Source organism: Ascaphus truei, chromosome 3 (assembly GCF_040206685.1).
Source record: "Ascaphus truei isolate aAscTru1 chromosome 3, aAscTru1.hap1, whole genome shotgun sequence".
NCBI classification, from domain to species: Eukaryota; Metazoa; Chordata; class Amphibia; order Anura; family Ascaphidae; genus Ascaphus; species Ascaphus truei.
This window is the reverse complement of record NC_134485.1, coordinates 347,756,718-347,774,971: the sequence shown is the minus strand read 5'-3', so window position 1 is coordinate 347,774,971 and position 18,254 is coordinate 347,756,718. Positions and strand designations below refer to the sequence as shown.

The window sequence follows — 18,254 nt, the reverse complement described above, 5'->3', positions numbered from 1 at the left end:
AGAGCCCGCATGGGCATCTGATGAAGTAAATCACAAATTTTGAATCGCAGTTCATGAAATCTTTGCTTTTTATACGATTCCCTTGATGTGGGTGTGGGTAGGTTTTTCCAAGCACCATGTACTGGCAGTTGACACATCCCCCGCATTTGTACACCCCCACCGGTCTGCTAAGCCAGGACTGTTTCTTGACATATTTAGAACTTGGATCTGCTTGTGTGAGAAAATCACCCAAATTGCGGCCTCTCCGATAACAAAAGCAAGGTGGATCCTTGACGTATTGTCCAATTTGTTTATCCTTTGCTAGGATATGTGTGTGTTGTAGAATGCTTCGTTTGATATAACTGGATGCTGTAGTATAGGTGCTCTTGATATTGAAGCGGTTATCGCATGCCTGTTTGTGTGGTGGTTTTAGAAGAGTAGATCTTTCTATGTTTTTTGCTTCCTGCAGTGCCAAGATCACCTCCTTATGGATATAACCACGTTCTAGAAAAGAGTCTTTCATTTCTTCTAAAGCCACTTCTAGTCTGGAGGGATCGCTAGTTATCCTTATGACTCTTAGGAACTGTGAGAAGGGTAAACCTCTCTTCATGGGTACCGGATGGTGACTGGATGCTAGTAGCAAAGTATTTTCGTCCGTAGCTTTTCTGTAAATCTTGGTTGCCAAATGCCCATTGTCCTTGTAAACAACTGTATCAAGAAAAGCAACCTCTGTTTTGCTAAAGCTCAATGTAAAGCGTATAGTGGAGGGTAGACTGTTTAACATGTCAACAAACGCTAGTAATTCCAACTCTGTCCCTGACCAGAGTAAAAACAAGTCATCAATGTAGCGATAAAGCCTAATAATGTGTTTGCTTAATTGTGGATTGTCAAAGAAATATTTCTGCTCATAGTAATCCATAAAAAGATTCGCGTATGATGGGGCCATATTAGACCCCATCGCTGTACCAATGAGCTGTAAATAAAAATTCTCCTCGAATTTAAAGTAATTTTTATGTAGAATTACATCCATTAATAATAGCAAAGTCAGTTGGAGGATTGGGAAACGTATTTAGATTCTGAAGGTGTTCTCTGCTTGCTTTGATGCGTCAGTATGATTGATGTTTGAATACAAGCTGGCGACATCCATGGTAGCCAAAATGATCTCATCTGAAATATCAGAGAGTGTGCTTATTTGATTAATAAAATCTGTAGTGTCTTTAATATAGGTTTTCATTTTGGCTACCATGGGCTGCAGGAAGAAATCTACGTATTGAGAAAGGGGATGAGTTAAAGATCCCCTGGCCGAAATAATTGGCCTACCTGGTGGTGCTGTGATAGATTTATGGATTTTGGGTAGAATGTAAATAACAGGAATAATAGGACTGTTTTGTTTGAGAAATTTACTTGTTTCTTCAGAAATCCATCTGTTAGTGAGCCCAAGATCTATAATGGTGTCTATCTCCCTTTTATAGCTGATTGTGGGGTCTGTAGTGAGACATTTGTAATGTGTGATAACCCCTAGTTGGTTTTCGATCTCGTTTATAATAGATATATGGCATGACAACCACGCCACCCCCCTTGTCAGCTGCTCTGATAATAATATCGGTGTTTGAGCTTAGGGATTTAATGGCTCTATGTTCTTCCCTGGAGAGATTTGAATAGCTAGTTTTATAATTTCTCAATTTCTCCCTTGTCTCCAATTCTATCAAGTGCATAAAAGTATGTATGCTATGATTATGCGTTTGGGGATCAAAAGTACTGCGGGGTTTAAATTTACCAGTATGCTCAGTGGTGTCAGTATTTGTGGTATTAGAAGCTGATCTACTAAAAAAAAAATTAAGTTTTAGTTGACGATTGAGACGATAAAGATCAACCTCCCATTCAAAAGGGTCTTGTTCAAATGTAGGTACGAATGACAGACCTTTATTGAGAAGGCTGAGTTCAGCGGGTTTAAGTATGTACTCAGACATATTGAACACGACGTTAGCTAGGCCTTGTGCTTGTTTGAGCCCCTGGAAGTGGTCTGTCTCAGTGGGTATCTTGTGCTTGTGTCCCCCCCTCCGGGTTTTGTGCCTGATGTACCTGGTTTGGGAATGGTAGGGGGTTTTCCTTGTCCTAAAAAAGAAGCAGAAGCCCCTGCAGCAATAGTGTCCTGGCTATCTGATAGATCACTGTCACTAGTGTTACAAGTGCCACTAGTGGCTGAATTTTTCTTATGTTTAGGAAAAAATCTCCTTGGTCTCCCTTTTGGTGGGTTGAATTCATTAATCCCTAGTAACCATTTATATACACGTCTATCTGTGTAGTCAGCGTTTACCACTTTGAGTTTTTCCCTTTTATATTGAATTAAATTGTCTCTGCAGGCATCAATGGTGTTTTGAATTTTATCTTGCCAGTCAGTGGATGTATCCGTGTCTAGTGTGTCACCATGTTGCTTGGAAATTGTCTCTATGTTGTTCCTGATTTTGATTAACTCCTTGCTTGACTGTACGATTACTAAGATCATTAAGTCAAATGAGCATTTGTTAAGGAGTGAATAGTATGCAAATGCATTGTCCAACCATGTTCATGTGGTTAGTGCATTCCAACACAGGAGCAGACCCACATGTTTCAGGCAACGCTGGATATAGCTGCAGAGTCTCCAATTATGTATGCAAATGCATTGTTCAATTATGTTTATGTGGCACACCTGTGTGTCATGGGTTTTGAGGGTATATATATGTGTTCTTATTCACTCTGTATCTCACATCACCTTGAGAAAGGTCCCGCACGAGGACCGAAACGTTGGATAAGATGTCTTGTTAATACAAATTTCTTTTGACCACTTACCTCGTGTGCTGCCTCTGATATCCGTCTTCAAACGGTATCGTATTGCCTATATATATATATATATATATACAGTGCTCGACAAACCCGGTCGCCAACTCGCCAGCTGCGATCGGATATTGGCTCATGGCCAGTAACCTTTCCCCTGCTCTGCAAAAAAAAAATTCCCGTTCGGAAAAAAAAATTTGAAAAAAAAAAAATCGTAGCTGATTGGCTGTGACGCGGGATGGAGTTGCCAGGACTTCAAACCGCCCTTTCTGCATGGGTAAGTAATGGGGGGGGGGGGGTTGAGTGCGTGCGTGCATGCGCGTCTGCTGCTGCTGCTCCTCCTCCTCATATCCTGCTGTATAATTCTGTCAGCTCCTATAATTTACAATTTACTGATCCGATCATGGAGGAGTTTGGACAGATGCTTCAGGTGGGGGGAATTTAATGCACGTTAAATATTTATATACAGTATACACTGATACATCCTTCCCCCTCTCGCCGGTGTTCCCGCTGCCCGCGCGGGTCGGAACATACTGCAAAAGCCGGGGTGTTTCCTTCCCCCCTCCGGTGTTCCCGCTGCCCGCGCGGGTCACATACTGTAGTGGCCGGGGTGTTTCTCGCCCCCCCCCCCCATCCTGTGTTCCCGCTACCCGCGCGGGTCACATACTGTAGTGGCTGGGGTGTTTCTCTCCTCCCCCCCATCCTGTGTTCCCGCTGCCCGCGCGGGTCACATGCTGAAGTAACCGGGGTGTTTCTCTCCCCCCCCATCCTGTGTTCTTGCTGCCCGCGCGGGTCACATGCTGAAGTAACCGGGGTGTTTCTCTCCCCCCCCCCCCCCCCATCCTGTGTTCCCGCTGCCCGCGCGGGTCTGAAGATACTGCAGTTGCCGGTGTTTCTCTCCCCCCCCCCCCCATCCAGTGTTCCCGCTGCCCGCGCGGGTCTGAAGATACTGCAGTTGCCGGTGTTTCTCTCCCCCCCCCCCATCCTGTGTTCCCGCTGCCCGCGCGGGTCTGAAGATACTGCAGTTGCCGGTGTTTCTCTCCCCCCCCCCCCATCCTGTGTTCCCGCTGCCCGCGCGGGTCTGAAGATACTGCAGTTGCCGGTGTTTCTCTCCCCCCCCCCCATCCTGTGTTCCCGCTGCCCGCGCGGGTCTGAAGATACTGCAGTTGCCGGTGTTTCTCTCCCCTCGGTGCTCCCGCTGCTCGCGCGGGGCGGGAGGAAGTAGCGGGGTGTTTCCCCCCCCCTCTCTCTCCCCCCTCCGGCGCAGGTCCCTTCCTGTGTGTGTGTGTATGGGAGAGAGAGATTGTGTGTGTGTGTGTGTATGGGAGAGAGAGATTGTGTGTGTGTGTATGGGAGAGAGAGATTGAGTGTGTGTGTGTGTGTGTGTGTGTGTGTGTGTGTGTGTGTGTGTGTGTGTGTGTGTGTGTGTGTGTGTGTGTGTGTGTGTGTGTGTGTGTGTGTGTGTGTGTGTGTGTGTGTGTGTGATTGAGTGTTTGTGTGTGTGTATGGGAGAGAGAGAATGTGTGTGTGCAGGACACCAGAGGTAACCCCCCAGTCAGTCACCCCCCCCTCCACCAGTCAGTCACCCCCCACCCAGTCACACAGTCAGTCACCCCACCCCCCCCCACACAGTCACCCAATCAGTCACCCCACCCCCCACCTAGTCAGTCAAAAGTCCCCCAGTCAGTCAGTGTCAGTCATACCACCCCCCCCACCCAGTCACCCAGTCACCCAGTCAGTCATCCCATCCCCTCACCAAGTCACCAAGTCAGTCATCCCACCCGCCCAACCAGTCACCAAGTCAGTCAAAAGTCACCCAGTCAGTCAAAGTCAGTCATCCCCCCCCCCCCCCAGTCAGTCAGTTACCCCCCCAGGTCAGTCAGTTGCCTCCCCCCTGTCAGTCAGTTACCCCCCGTCTCTGTCTCTCCCCCCCTCTCTGTCTCTCCCCCCCTCTCTCTCTCCCCCCCTCTCTGTCTCTCTCTCCCCCCTCTCTGTCTCTCTCTCCCCCCTCTCTGTCTCTCTCTCCCCCCTCTCTGTCTCTCTCCCCCCCCTCTCTGTCTCTCTCCCCTCTCTTTCCCCTCTATGTCTCTCTCCCCTCTCTGTCTCTCTCCCCTCTCTGTCTCTCTGTCTCTCCCCTCTCTGTCTCTCTGTCTCTCCCCTCTCTGTCTCTATGTCTCTCCCCTCTCTGTCTCTCTGTCTCTCCCCTCTCTGTCTCTCCCCTCTCTTCCCTCTCTGTCTCTCCCCTCTCTGTCTCTCCCCTCTCTTCCCTCTCTGTCTCTCCCCTTTCTGTCTCTCTGTCTCTCCCCTCTCTGTCTCTCTGTCTCTCCCCTCTCTGTCTCTCGGTCTCGATCAGGTAAGATCCCAGGCGGGATTGCTGCTTTAAATATTGTGAAGCGGGGACGTCCAGATACTGGTTAAGGGGTTCAGGAAACTAGTCATTCACATCTGGCTTTTTTTTCTAGATCTGACATTTATTCACACAAACACACACACACATACTCAATCTCTCTCTCCCATACACACACACACACACACACACACACACACACACACACACACGTAACAAGGACCAATTGTAGTATAATGTAATACAATAAATAAATTTATGTCAAAAACGAATGTTCTTACTAGGAATTTATTCAATTTATTTTATTTATGTATTTTTTTTTAAGCGGGGGCGGGACTAGGGGCGGGACTAGGGGCGGGGTTGGGGGCGGGACTAGGTGGCGAGTAGATTTTTTGGTTCGGCGAGTAGATTTTTGGGTGATTTGTCAAGCACTGTATATATATATATATATATATATATATATATATATATATATATATATATATATAGGATATACATATAGGATTGAAGCATGGGTTCTGCGGAGCTGAACCCCATTCATTTCAGCTTCGGTGACCCCTTGCTTCCGGAGAAATTTACCGCCGATGTAGGTGCCGGTAGCCGCCCCGGCTGAGCAAGCACCGTTTTAAAGTTTAAGGCTCCCGCGTCAAATGGGCCAATAGGAAGCCGCACCAATGACGTCACAGCTTCCTATTGCCCCACAGGATGCAAAACCTTTGAACAGCGGCCATTACATGATCCCAGGCAGCCAAGGAGTGGTGCTACCGACACCTACTTCAGAGGTAAGCATCTCCGAAAGCTGGGGGTCCCCAGAGTTTAAATTGAAGGGGTTCAGCTCCGGAGACCCCTTGCTACAATTATATATATATATATATATTATTATTATTATTATTTTTTTCAAGGATAGAGCAGTTGGCACTCCTATGTAGAAACAGTCAATTGTAGGTGCATGTCTCATAGAGATAAAAATAGGTATGTATATATATATGAGAAAAAAAAACAGGCGCACACCTAGTGCATTAAAGTATAACAATCATTTTATGGAACATTAAAAAATAGACAAATGCCCACTCACAAATCAAACAATAAAAAAGAGCAGTTATGAGATTGGCCCTCATAAGCCACTGGCAGCGTCTCGATCAGCAATGGAGTTTTCCTCCTCCACACGTGTAGTACAGACTCCTTCACCGGAAGTGACGTCCTCCCGGCGTGTGCCCCGCAACAGGAAGTCCCTCCGGGAACCAAAGATCTTGCCTTCTTTCTTCTGGCTGTTGTACCATCAAGAGTAGTGGAGATCTGCCCGCTGCTTCTTGTCTGTCTCGCCACTCACGATACTGCGTCCGCAATCTGCTGTGTTTAGTGGGAAAGTGCCTCCTCCGTCTCAGCCACGCCCTACGCGTTTCGTCATCAAGGATGACTTCATCAGGGGATACCCATTGGTTGTGACCCCACAGTACTTATAGACAGGTTAATTTGCATACATGATTAGAAAACCTATTACATCGTTAATTACATGATTTTGACCTTTCATAGATATGGTGTTTCCTCATTACACTGATAGCTATAGAAAGGTTATGAGGGCACCACTGTTCTTGCAAAAGATAATAAAATATATATATAAAGAATTCAATATATAGCTCATTTGTATATAATATATTTATTTAAACTATATTTCAATAAATAATCAAACAATATAAAAAATATAAAAAAAGGATATATTGTAATATAAATATTTAGATAGGGTAAACAATTATGATGTCCAGATAAAATTTTTACAATTCATATTTTGAATAAAAATTAATCTTTTGAATGAAAATAAAAACAAAATGTTTATGAAGCATGATATAATATATGATTTTAAATTCAAAGTCTCAAGAGTTGGAGAATGATGGTGAGGACGAATACAAAACTACCCAGTTAACCCACTAGATAATTGGTTTGTCAATCATAATAAGTGAGAATATATATACCTGTTATTATCCATTATGGAAAAAATGAAAAAATGAAAAAATGAACATCAAGCTTTGCAGTTGGAGCCAGAGGAACAGCAAAAAATAGTTGTAGTCAACGACAGAAGAAATATCAAAACGATATGTATTTTGTCTAATGGTGAAAATGATTGTATAGTGTATGTGTAATGAAATAAAAATACATAAAATATGTGATTGTGTAACTAAATGTATAAGATATAAATTGGTGCCTAAGCGTATACTAAATGGATGGTGTGTGAATGCAAGAAAGTAGTGTACAAGTGTATATGTTGTGTGATAACAATGTCAATATGTGATGAAAAAGAAAGGGCAGGACCAGTCCCCGGACCCGAACAGACCAATATCCTTCCTGGTGCACCATACACTTTATTACTACTTGCTGTTGTTGTGTCTGTTCGGGTCCGGGGACTGGTCCTGCCCTTTCTTTTTCATCACATATTGACATTGTTATCACACAACATATACACTTGTACACTACTTTCTTGCATTCACACACCATCCATTTAGTATACGCTTAGGCACCAATTTATATCTTATACATTTAGTTACACAATCACATATTTTATGTATTTTTATTTCATTACACATACACTATACAATCATTTTCACCATTAGACAAAATACATATCGTTTTGATATTTCTTCTGTCGTTGACTACAACTATTTTTTGCTGTTCCTGTAGCAAAACTGATGCAAAGAGAGGCATTTTCACCCTATTTTCCACACAAAGCACCTATTTGCTTTGAAAGTTTTAATAGGAGGATACAGGGAGTAGTTAATCAACTAACATATAATAATGGGATGTATCAAATCCATCATTTATTTCCCTGCAAGGTGTGAATGGCACATACCTCCCTTAATTCCTCACTTTCCTGTGCTTTTCACAATTGAGGAGTATGTGCATCAAGGCAAGCCTAGTGCAATTCTGTAACCTGCACCGATATGTCAAAGAAAAGAATCAGTGTATTGGAAGAAATAGGATATTTTCTCTTTGATGTTGTATATTTGGCGCAATTTTTTCCCAGAATGACGTCAGTTTTGGTGCCTTATGTACTAAGATCATATTTTTTTTAAATAATGTGTCAACATTTTTGTGCAAAAAAAGTAGTTCAAACCTTCACAAACTGTATGTTTAATGGTCCTTATGTGACTTCATACATACTGTATGATGCATAGTTTCTTGTTTAAAATTACGATTAACTCATGGTGAATGCCTGATTGATACAATATAAATGAAAACAAAATGATATGTATTTTTTTATTACTTATAGCAAGTGTTAATAAATATCAATTATTAGTGTAATAGTCATACTGTGAAAATAATAAATGTTGCTAATCTGTATAATAAAACATACGTGCTACGTCAAAAGGCATTTTTGGTTGATACATAGCAATGTCATTCTTACACACCATCCAAGTGCTCAGCCACGGCCTTCATCACACCACAGGAGCTTAAGCATGCCAATTTAACCCCTTCAATGCCAGCGCTCAGAGGTGGAACTAGTGCTGGGTGAGCGGGAACGCTGGCACCGCAGAGGACAGCGCTACAATCCGGCTTTCCCATTGCTCGGCCGGAACACAGAAGAAACCTGCAGCCGTCCAATTATTTCCAGCCCTGTCAAATAACCCCATGCAAGAAGCAAGTGGGTGCCTGAAGGATCCCCTTAAACCTCCTCCCCCCTCCCCCCCGCCAGTCAAAAAACAAGGGAATTGTGTTACCTGAGGTCCCCAAATTTGGGGTAGGAGGGTAACGCAGCTGACAGAACCCGTCCCGGGGAGCAAAAACACCCAGCTCCACCTCTGCCAGCGGTTAAAGCTCCCGGCTTTATGATGATAACGATGAGAGATGGTAGGATGCACCCTGTGATTTACTGCAGGTAATGAGCAGTCTCACTTGGCACTTGGACCCTGAAAGCTGCAGGCAAATAGTTTGCAAAAGTACAACACTCGCAACATCCAATCACATTTCCTAAGGAAGCTTCCAGGCGTTCTCTTCCCAAAAAGAGATGCTGCTGCTTTTGTATTTGTATGTTTGCCAGAATCTTGACAACATTTTTATGACTTCATATCTCGGATCATATAGGTATGTTTATCGCTGCAGCTTTATAACTGTGACTTTAACTGAAAGTGGGGTTAATATAATATTAATTACAGGGTTCTAAGGTCTCATCGTACAGTATGTACAGCTATACTGGGAGGTGAATTCAGTGGACAAAAGAGCTCACAGTCAATTAGCAGTGATGGGAAAGTCTGGATACACAAAGAGATGCACATTATAAGGAATGTGTGTAACTCCTACAGTGCTGGTGGTGTCTCTTTTCCAACTCTTTGTTTCTATAGCGTACAGCAAACACAAATATCACGTGTGAGCACATTCACATGTCTCAGACAGGTCTGCAACCCTGCCTATCCCCGTTATCTATTAGCATACAATGCTTCCACTGCAGCCAGGCACTCAGGGACATTGCATGAAAGTGAGCACACAGTGCTATAGTGTACAAACCGCAGTGTTCATGCATCTGACTTCCCTACAGACTGTAATGGAAAGGTAAGTACAGCAAGCTTAGCCTTCCCTTTAACGGAGTGGCAGCTGGACCAGTACATGTGCACCACCTTACAATAAAGCCAGTGGCAACTGTGTTGGTATGTGTCTATTACAGGAGAGAAGGAGCACGCCGCGTTAGCATCTTAAGTAAAGCATAATGAAAAGGTCTCCACAACGTACCTTTTCATTATGTCCTATAAGGATCGGAAAAAAAGACACACAGACAATAAGAATTAGAATAAAAACATAAACGTACGTGCACTGTCTAGTGTCTCATTTTGGAGTGCAAGGTAAGGTCGCCATCGCAAGAATAACGTGCAAGAAACGTCACGCATCTGCACCAAATGCAGGGGCAATATCCTAGAACCGGCCCGTAATGTTCATCCTCTTGGGTTTATCATCACTGGGTACATGACGATCCAAGAGTAGGGTTTTGATAGGTGTGGTGATTTCCTTAATAAATTAAAAGGACGACAGGATTAGGGGCGGGCTGCATTTTCTAACATTGTCGCATTTAATGTAGAGCCATAACATTACTTTAATGTTGTTTTTGTGATCAAGGTCCTTTGTTGATCCCTTTCACCGCCTGGTTCCTTGCTTTCCACTTAGGGCCGTCAACAGCTCTCCCGAGACACAGGACTACAGTCTTGACCTGGGCCCCAGGTTATTTAGCGTGGGATACAATTAGTTGGTGTGCATCGAAGTTGATCAGCGGGGTAGGGTGTCGAGGAGTGGTCAAGTTGTTGAGCGAGGGTCTAGGTATCATCCTGTTGAGCTCAGTGTGAGTGCCGATGTGTGCATAGCACTATTCAGCGTGGGCCTGCCATAGGAAGGGGTCCACACGGCCAATCATGGAACTTGCGCCCCACTTTCGGGATCAGCCAGATGCGCACCCATCTGCCGCCAAGCCAAAGACACTTGTCACCAATCTACCCCCCATTGGCGGTACTGCCGACACTGTAAGTACTGTCCCGACCACAGGTTCTCTCCCCGTGCTCTTCTGCTGGTGTACCCATCTCTTCTGGGGTCACGTCGCACATCCTCTGTGAAATCAGGCCGCTTCTATCCTCTATCGTGTAAATACTTAGTAGCAAGTGCTGCTGTCATATCAAACTGCGCTTAATGGATTGATCCACTTACTCAGAAAAAAACTATATATATATATATATATATATATATATTTACACACGCTGGCTGATTAGACGCACTATTTTATCACTGTTATTTTTAGCTAACTGTATTATGTCTAGTCAATGAACTTAGCACTTTATTATGTTTTGTATCATTTTGATATTAACATTAAAAATGTCACCCGTAAGTTCCTTTTATATATTAGATCTTTATAAAAGTATCTATACTTTTAAAAAGGAATTGTTTTAATTACCTTTTGCACTTTAATATAAGATAATTGTACACTATCTAAATTGATGGGTTTCTTAGGAGTCTATAATTTTGTTGTTAATTGAAGGGCTAACCCCATTCATCTTATTATTTGTCTTAAGATGTGTAATTCTTTCACTTGCTCTATAAAAGGTTCATCTGAGGCTCATTCTTTTTATCGCCCTGTAGAAGAACGGCTATTCCATCAGAAACGCGTAGGCACTTTTATATTTTAGTAATTTGTCATTTATTATTTTTTATTAAATTCTCTCATTTTCATTACCTATGGCTGGCTTTTATATACTCTGTGAGTAAGTGGAGCAATCTATTGATGTCAATAGGAGCGCAGTTTGATATTAAAGCGGCGCAGTATCTGCAGTGACAAAAAAGAGGAGAGAAGCGGCCTGATTGTACTGAGGGAGTACCATGTGACCCCAGTAGAGACGGACACGCCAACAGTGGAGCACAGGGAAAGCGCCAGTGGTCGGGACAATACTTACAGTTGTGGAGAACACTGAACCAGGCAGAGAAAGGGATCAACGGGGAGCCTCTATGCTTACAGAGGCTGCGGCATTCTTAAAGTATCTCCTGACTACTTCTATACATATGAATGTGGATACAGTGATACCACATGTAGCCTTCGCCCATTTTCCCACAAGTGTTAAAAGCCAGAGTAACGTGTTTTTTGTTGTTTTTTTTTTAGAGAATTTCATTTAATAATCAACAGGAGTTACAGCAGCCCAAGTTTCTCATCTCCACTTTTGTTTATATGTTTCATCATCTGTTTGAGCATGCCGTGAAAGACTAGCTCACTCCGAAGACATTTATTTGTATTTTTCTGTTTAGCGGTGAGGCACTTTTCCTTTTTGATATATAAATGCATGTATGTATATCTTTATTTAGATAACACCATTCATGTACAGTACATAGCACTTTATAGCAGTAACGCACGTGACATAATGGGAATAAGCACTTCATACATAAAAGTAGACATATGTATATATGAATACACACACACATACAAGATCATTGGATCAGTAAGGTCTAAAAATAATATATAAATATGTATTTATATATATATATATATTATTTTATTTTTTGCAACCCCAGCACCACCGCTTCCAAGAGTGTAATATGTTATTTATTCCAATAAATAAGTTAGGCAAATAGTCACATCAGAAATCAGGAAGTAAAAACATTAAACATTGATAAATAGAACCGAGCTAGTCCCTTCCAATGACATTAGTCAATGATATTGCTGAGTCCCTTCTCTATGGCAGTTTTAATTGCTGTAGCAATTACCATGCAAGATCTTGCTTAGTGTTCTAGTTGATCAGGGTGTCCCTCTGCATGTCTTCTGCACTGCGCTGATTCCTCCTTGTGTCTTACCCTCTGGTTGGCAGCTCCATTGATCTATGTGGTCGGCGCTTAGAGGACAACATCAGCTGTGCACAACATAGAAACAGTCTCTTGCTTGGGTAAGTGGCTATCTGTCCTGGAGCTTGTCTCCTGTATAATTTATATTTTCTGAAGGTTTTTCAGCAATAAAATGGGAATGGAGGAGGGGTACAGAAAAAAAAAAAAAAGGGGGGGGTGACAACCATCCTGTACATAACTTTTCATACAGTGATTTTGCATATACACATTCCAAAACCTGTTTAATTTTAATTTTAGCCAGATAATACTCCTCAGGGAGGTCTTCCCTCAGTCCTTTACTCTCTTGCCTGTAGGTATCTTCTCATCTCCCACACCTCTCCACTCTCAGTCGTCTTACTCTACTCAATTATCCTCTTCCATCCCATGGTTCCCATGTCTTATGGAATTTCTTCGTAGTGTGATTTAGGAATGAGGTAAGTTTCGCCATTAGCTGGACTTCATTTATTCTCCAAATTACTTATTTTCTAGAGGGGAGGAGAGTATTTTTTTTATGGCGCTGACAGAGCGCATCTAGCTGCCGTTAATATATGTAATATTTATTAGCGGGTGGAGGGGTCCATGTTTCTCCATTGGTTAAAATGATTATAATTGGGTCTAATGGGATTGTGAAACCCACAACGTCCTTTATTATGTTCAATAAACACCTCCAACACCTCTATGATGCTTCTGGGTATATCTGTTTTAATCTCATATGGGGGTAGTACCACCTAAGCATCATTTTGTATATGTTTTCTTTTATTACTGTACATATGGAGGTCTTACTCCCATTGTCCCATATATCTTCCCAGTCCTCTCTTGATATTTCTGTTTGGAAATCCATAGCCCTTTGTTCCATGTACTTCAGATCTCAGGTGTCTCTTATTAGGACTAGGCCTTGATACAGGGATTATATTAACCCTTTATGATATCTCTGATAAAGCGCCATCCGGTGCGAAACGCGTAAGAGTGTTTTTTTTATCCTGCATCCGTTTGCCAATAAATATTTTTCTTAAGCTTTACTCTCTAGCCCCGGTGTAATTTTTTTTACTGTGCACCGCCATCGGCAGGAGTACGTACAACTGCAGCGCAAGGAAGGAGATTCCGTGAGTGCCCTCTGCATCTTCGGTACACTAACAGCTTATACAAATGGTTGTGTGGATCAGGTCTCTTAACCCACAGCATATATATGCGATACGGGAACACTGATTTATGAATTGTTTTGAGAATCTTTATTTCATCACAAGGGACTGTTCGGGTTCACATAATACCTTATCTATGTGCTACACATCAAGGTCTTTATTGCAACATTGAATCTTTCATTCAACGATACAGCTACAATAAGGTTTTCTGAAGCGTTGTCTTGTTTGTTTCTCACAAACTATCCCTCAATGATATCTTCTTATCCTACATAAATCCTCAAATAATGTGGGTTCTGGTAATTCCTCCCTCTGTAGGATCTGTTTTACAAAATGTCGGGCTTACATGTATTTAAACATCTCAGACTGTGGGAGATTGTATTTATTCTTTAATTTCCTCAAACTGCATTAGTTTATCCCTCCTAAGTAAGTCTTCTACATCTAAATTCCCCTTTCCTTCCAACTATCAAATTCCCGCCCTTGCATCCCAGGCGTGAATCTTGTATTATTAAAGAGAGGGGTGAGCCTAGAGGGATTTGCGAGCACCTATTTTTCTTTGGCAATTTGCCAGATTTTCAGTGTAAACCCAATCACCTCAAATTGTCTCCCTTGTCTGGAGCCAATTCCTGTCTACAGTAAAGATTACAGCCCGATTGTTTTTTTTAATTGAGTCCACCCAGCTATGCAGTTTAGTTGGAGAATGCCAGTATATAATCTGTTTCCCATGTGAGACTATATAATATTTCAGAATGTTTGGGATCGCCAGGTCTCCTTTCTCTAGTATCCAACATGATTGACCTAGCTAACCCTGGTTGCTTATTCCTCCAGATAACCTGCGTAATCCTTTTTTGAATTTCCTTTATATTTTTGTGTGGAATAGGGATCAGAAGAGTCTGGAAATAATAAAGGAGCCTTGGGAGAATATTCATTTTAGCTTCTGTTATACACCCTACTAAGGATATATGGTAGGGGTTCCAGGTCTATAGGTCTTTCTTAATTTTGGTGAATAGTTCTGGGTAGTTGTATTTGTATAATGAGTTGTAATCTCTTGTGAGATGTATCCCTATGTATTTTAGATGTGTCTCTTTCCACTTATAATTGAAGTTTATTTTGAAGAGCTTAACTTCCTCGTCTGAGAGTGTTAGAATTAAGGCCTCTGACTTCCTTGTATTTACCTTGTATCCCAACAAATTTCCAAATTCTCGAAGTGTGAACTGTAGGTCCGGGAGAAATATCAGTGGATTTATTACTGTGAGTATAATATCTTCTGCAAAGAGCGATAATTTATAGCTTTCATCTTTTATTTTGATCCCTTGTATATTGGGGAGCCGCTGATTGCAGCTGGCAAAGGCTCAATTGGTAATGCAAACAATAGGGGTGAAAGAGGCCACCTCTGCCTTGTCCCATTCTTAATTATTGTTTGGTTCCTATCCCCCCTTGGCAATTTTAACGTGGCTGTCGGAGTCTGGCAGAGAGCCTGAACATCCTACAAGTACGCCCAAACAAGAACCCAAATGCTTCCAATGTTTTATCTAAAATGTCCCACCTTATCCTGTCAAATGCCTTTTCTGCATCAAGGCTCAATAACATAGCTTTAGGTCTAACATAGTTTACATAGTCAATTATATTAATAATTTTCCGCGTATTATCCGACGCCTTGCGCTCACTCACAAACCCCACCTGATCATAATGAATTAATTTGGGAAGAAATGGGTTTAACCTGTTATTCAAAATGTTACTGTATAATTTCAAATCTGTGTTTAAAAGCGACATTGGTATATAACTGCCACAGCTCATGGGATCTATTCCCTCCTTAGGGACCACTACTATATTGGCCATTGTCATTTGTGTTGGGATCTATTCTCCTTTCAGGAAGCCATTAGAGAGCTCTAACAAACAGGGCACCAGAATCCCTATATAACATTTATAATATAAATTTGGTAGTCCCTCCGTACCCAGTGCATTTGATGGCTTTAGTGACTTGACCGTTTCCCCAAGTTCTAGCTGTTATTTTCGCATTTAACCTCTTATGATCTTCCCCTGTTAGTTTTTGGGAGATTACATTTATTCAAATATTCATCTATCAATCTAGATCGGGTCTTTTAGCTGTTGGATTCGAGGAATCAAGATCATAGAGCTTGGTACAGAAGTTGACAAATTCCTCTGCTATCCGTGAGCGGTTATATGTTATGTCTCCACTTTTGGTTTTAACGCTAGGACAGCTGTTCTGGATCTAATCCCTCTAAATTTGTTTGCTAGGAGATAATCCGCGTTGCCCCCTTTACCATAGTAGTCTCTTTTGACCACTTAAGTGCCTTTTCTAAATCCTCTATCTGTACCCTCTTGAGTTCTTCCCTTGCTTGATTTAATATTTTATATACTCTGCTAGAGGAATTATCTTTATGCTTACACTTTAATGTTACAATCTTTTCTGTTAGCCTTTTTTGGTTTTCCAATTTAGTTCTCTTTCGATATGACGCAATTGAGATGCGCTGTCCTCTAATTGTGGCCATATTTGCCTCTCACAGAGTTGCTGGAAACTCTACTGATCCGTTATTTAGTTTAATTAATTTTTCAGTGACTATCCTAACTCTGTACTAATCTCTTGATGATTCAACAATGAGTCTTTCGTCCTCCAGTGGTATGACCATGTTCTAGCGAAAGGGGGGTTAAACATTATCGCCACAGGAGCATGGTCCGACCTTGTGACAGGCCCTATAGCAGTGTGTACCAAATCTTCCAAGAGGTTAGGAGTAACGAATATACTATCAATTCTTGAGTACGAGTCTTGTGGAGGCGAGTTAAAAGAGTAATCTCTTTATGCTTTATAAAAGAGGCGCCAGGAGTCTATTAACCCAAACTCTTTTGTTGCCGCTCTAAATTTCTTTGCCATGTTATATATTGTTATTGAGTGTATCTGTTCTGGGTGTGTAATCTTATCTATGTCTGGGTCCTGTACCATATGGAAGTCTTCTCCTATAATTATAGAGTGTTAATGGCTGTCTCCTATAGACCCCATTCAGAAACACCACTTTCATTGGGATTTGGTTAGTCATTTTAGTAGTTGGGTCCTTGAGAATTTAATAAGTGATTTCTTTCAATCTTTTATGGTTGTGGGTAGGGATGGGGTGTGTGCTGGGTGGGGGGGAGGGACTCCCATTAATAGGGAGGGGATGAAGAGGAAAAATTGTATCATGGGATAAGATGAGTGCAACCTGCATCCCATCTCTGTCTTGCGGACAGTCACTATTGGCTTGGCCTGGCGGGCATATATCCCTACTAGGGGTGCCCAGGCCGTGAGCATCATGGTCTCCTCCTTCTCCCATGCATCCCGCCATTACTTCCCCATGCGTCCCGCCATACAAATATCCAAACATTTAACAATTTCTTTCTCCTTTGTCCCTTAATTATCTTTCTATTAACTAAGAAGATAGGCATTACTTCTCCACTTTTGGCTATATATTTGTTTCCACTTTATGGCCATATCCCTCTATCTGTTCCCAGTACTCCCAGTATCAGGTCCACATATATGACGGAGTCTCTTTGAGTTGGCAAGCTGAGCCAATATCGCCTACCACTCTCAAATATCTTAATGCTCTTTGCGGCTCTTTTCCTGAGTCTCATAGTGGGATTCAACCCACATTAGTACCAAGTTCCACCCCCATTGCTAAGGCCCAGATTAAGGTGCAGGCGTCGCGGGATGCACACTCTTGCTTTATTATCTTATGGGACCTACCCCCGTGTCTGCGCGCCTACAGGCGGACTGGCACGTTGACGTGGCTGCGTTTTGAAAATACAGCACATTTTGTATTTTCAGGAGGCAGCCGCGTGACGTCAGCACACGTGAGCTGGTTCAGCCAATGAGGGCGAACCAGCTTCGTGATGCGCCCGCCATGCCTTCTTGGTCCTCACCCTCTGCGTCTGGTTGCCTCCTTCTCTTTGCGTCTCCTCTCTCTGGTCTCTCGTCACGAGTCTGTCTTTGTTGTCCTGGTCTGCTTTTAGGGCCCAGGCCCAGTGCAGAAAGGAATGCTTCTGCCTCCTCAGGATAACGAATAGAGGTTTGTTTCTCCCCACTGCCAGCAATTAGGCGAAACGGGAAGGCACACGTATAGTGTATCCCATTTTTCTGCAGGACCGCCGTCACCGGTCTTACCCCTCTCAATCTTGCAATAGTCAGTCTGAAGAGATCTTGAAAGATCTGAATGGAAGAGCATTCAAATTCAATAGAGTTCCTGCACCCTTTTATTATTCTTCCTTTGGTTGTACAGTGGTGCAATTTTAACACTATATCCCTGCTCTTCTTAGGGTCCTCAAACTTGGGGCCCAGGGCCTGGTGGGCTCTGTCCATTTGCACGTCATTGTCTTGCACTTGGGGGTCATTTGTTAGGAACAGTCTTTTAAGGTAGGGCTGCAGTGCCTCTGCGGTTACTCTATCTGGGACATTCATAATCCGTAGATTCTGCCTCCTCTGCCTATTCTTCATATCATCCATACTGTCTCCCATGGCGATTACCTCTTCATTGAGCCTCAAGACTTCATCATCTGTATTGACCTGGTTTTGCAAGGAGGCATCCATTTTGTTTTCCAGCTCTGTAGTCTGTTTTGCAAGTGAGGATATTTTGGTCTTTAACTCCACCACTGCTCTG

General features: G+C 42.6%; 1 protein-coding gene across 3 annotated transcripts in view; it reads right to left on the bottom strand.

Annotated features, from left to right (window-relative positions):
* The window catches only part of RARG (retinoic acid receptor gamma), a 152,873-nt gene that overhangs the window by 60,161 nt on the left and 74,458 nt on the right, over positions 1 to 18,254 (bottom strand). Inside the window, exon 1 of one of the 3 annotated variants that reach the window (XM_075591830.1) lies at positions 9,933 to 10,092. The exons of the other annotated variants lie outside the window; for them this stretch is intronic. Coding sequence (XP_075447945.1) covers positions 9,933 to 10,011 — 79 coding nt within the window. The 5' untranslated portion in view covers positions 10,012 to 10,092. Of the gene's footprint in view, positions 1 to 9,932; positions 10,093 to 18,254 lie in introns of those variants that run through there. 3 annotated transcript variants of the gene reach the window in all.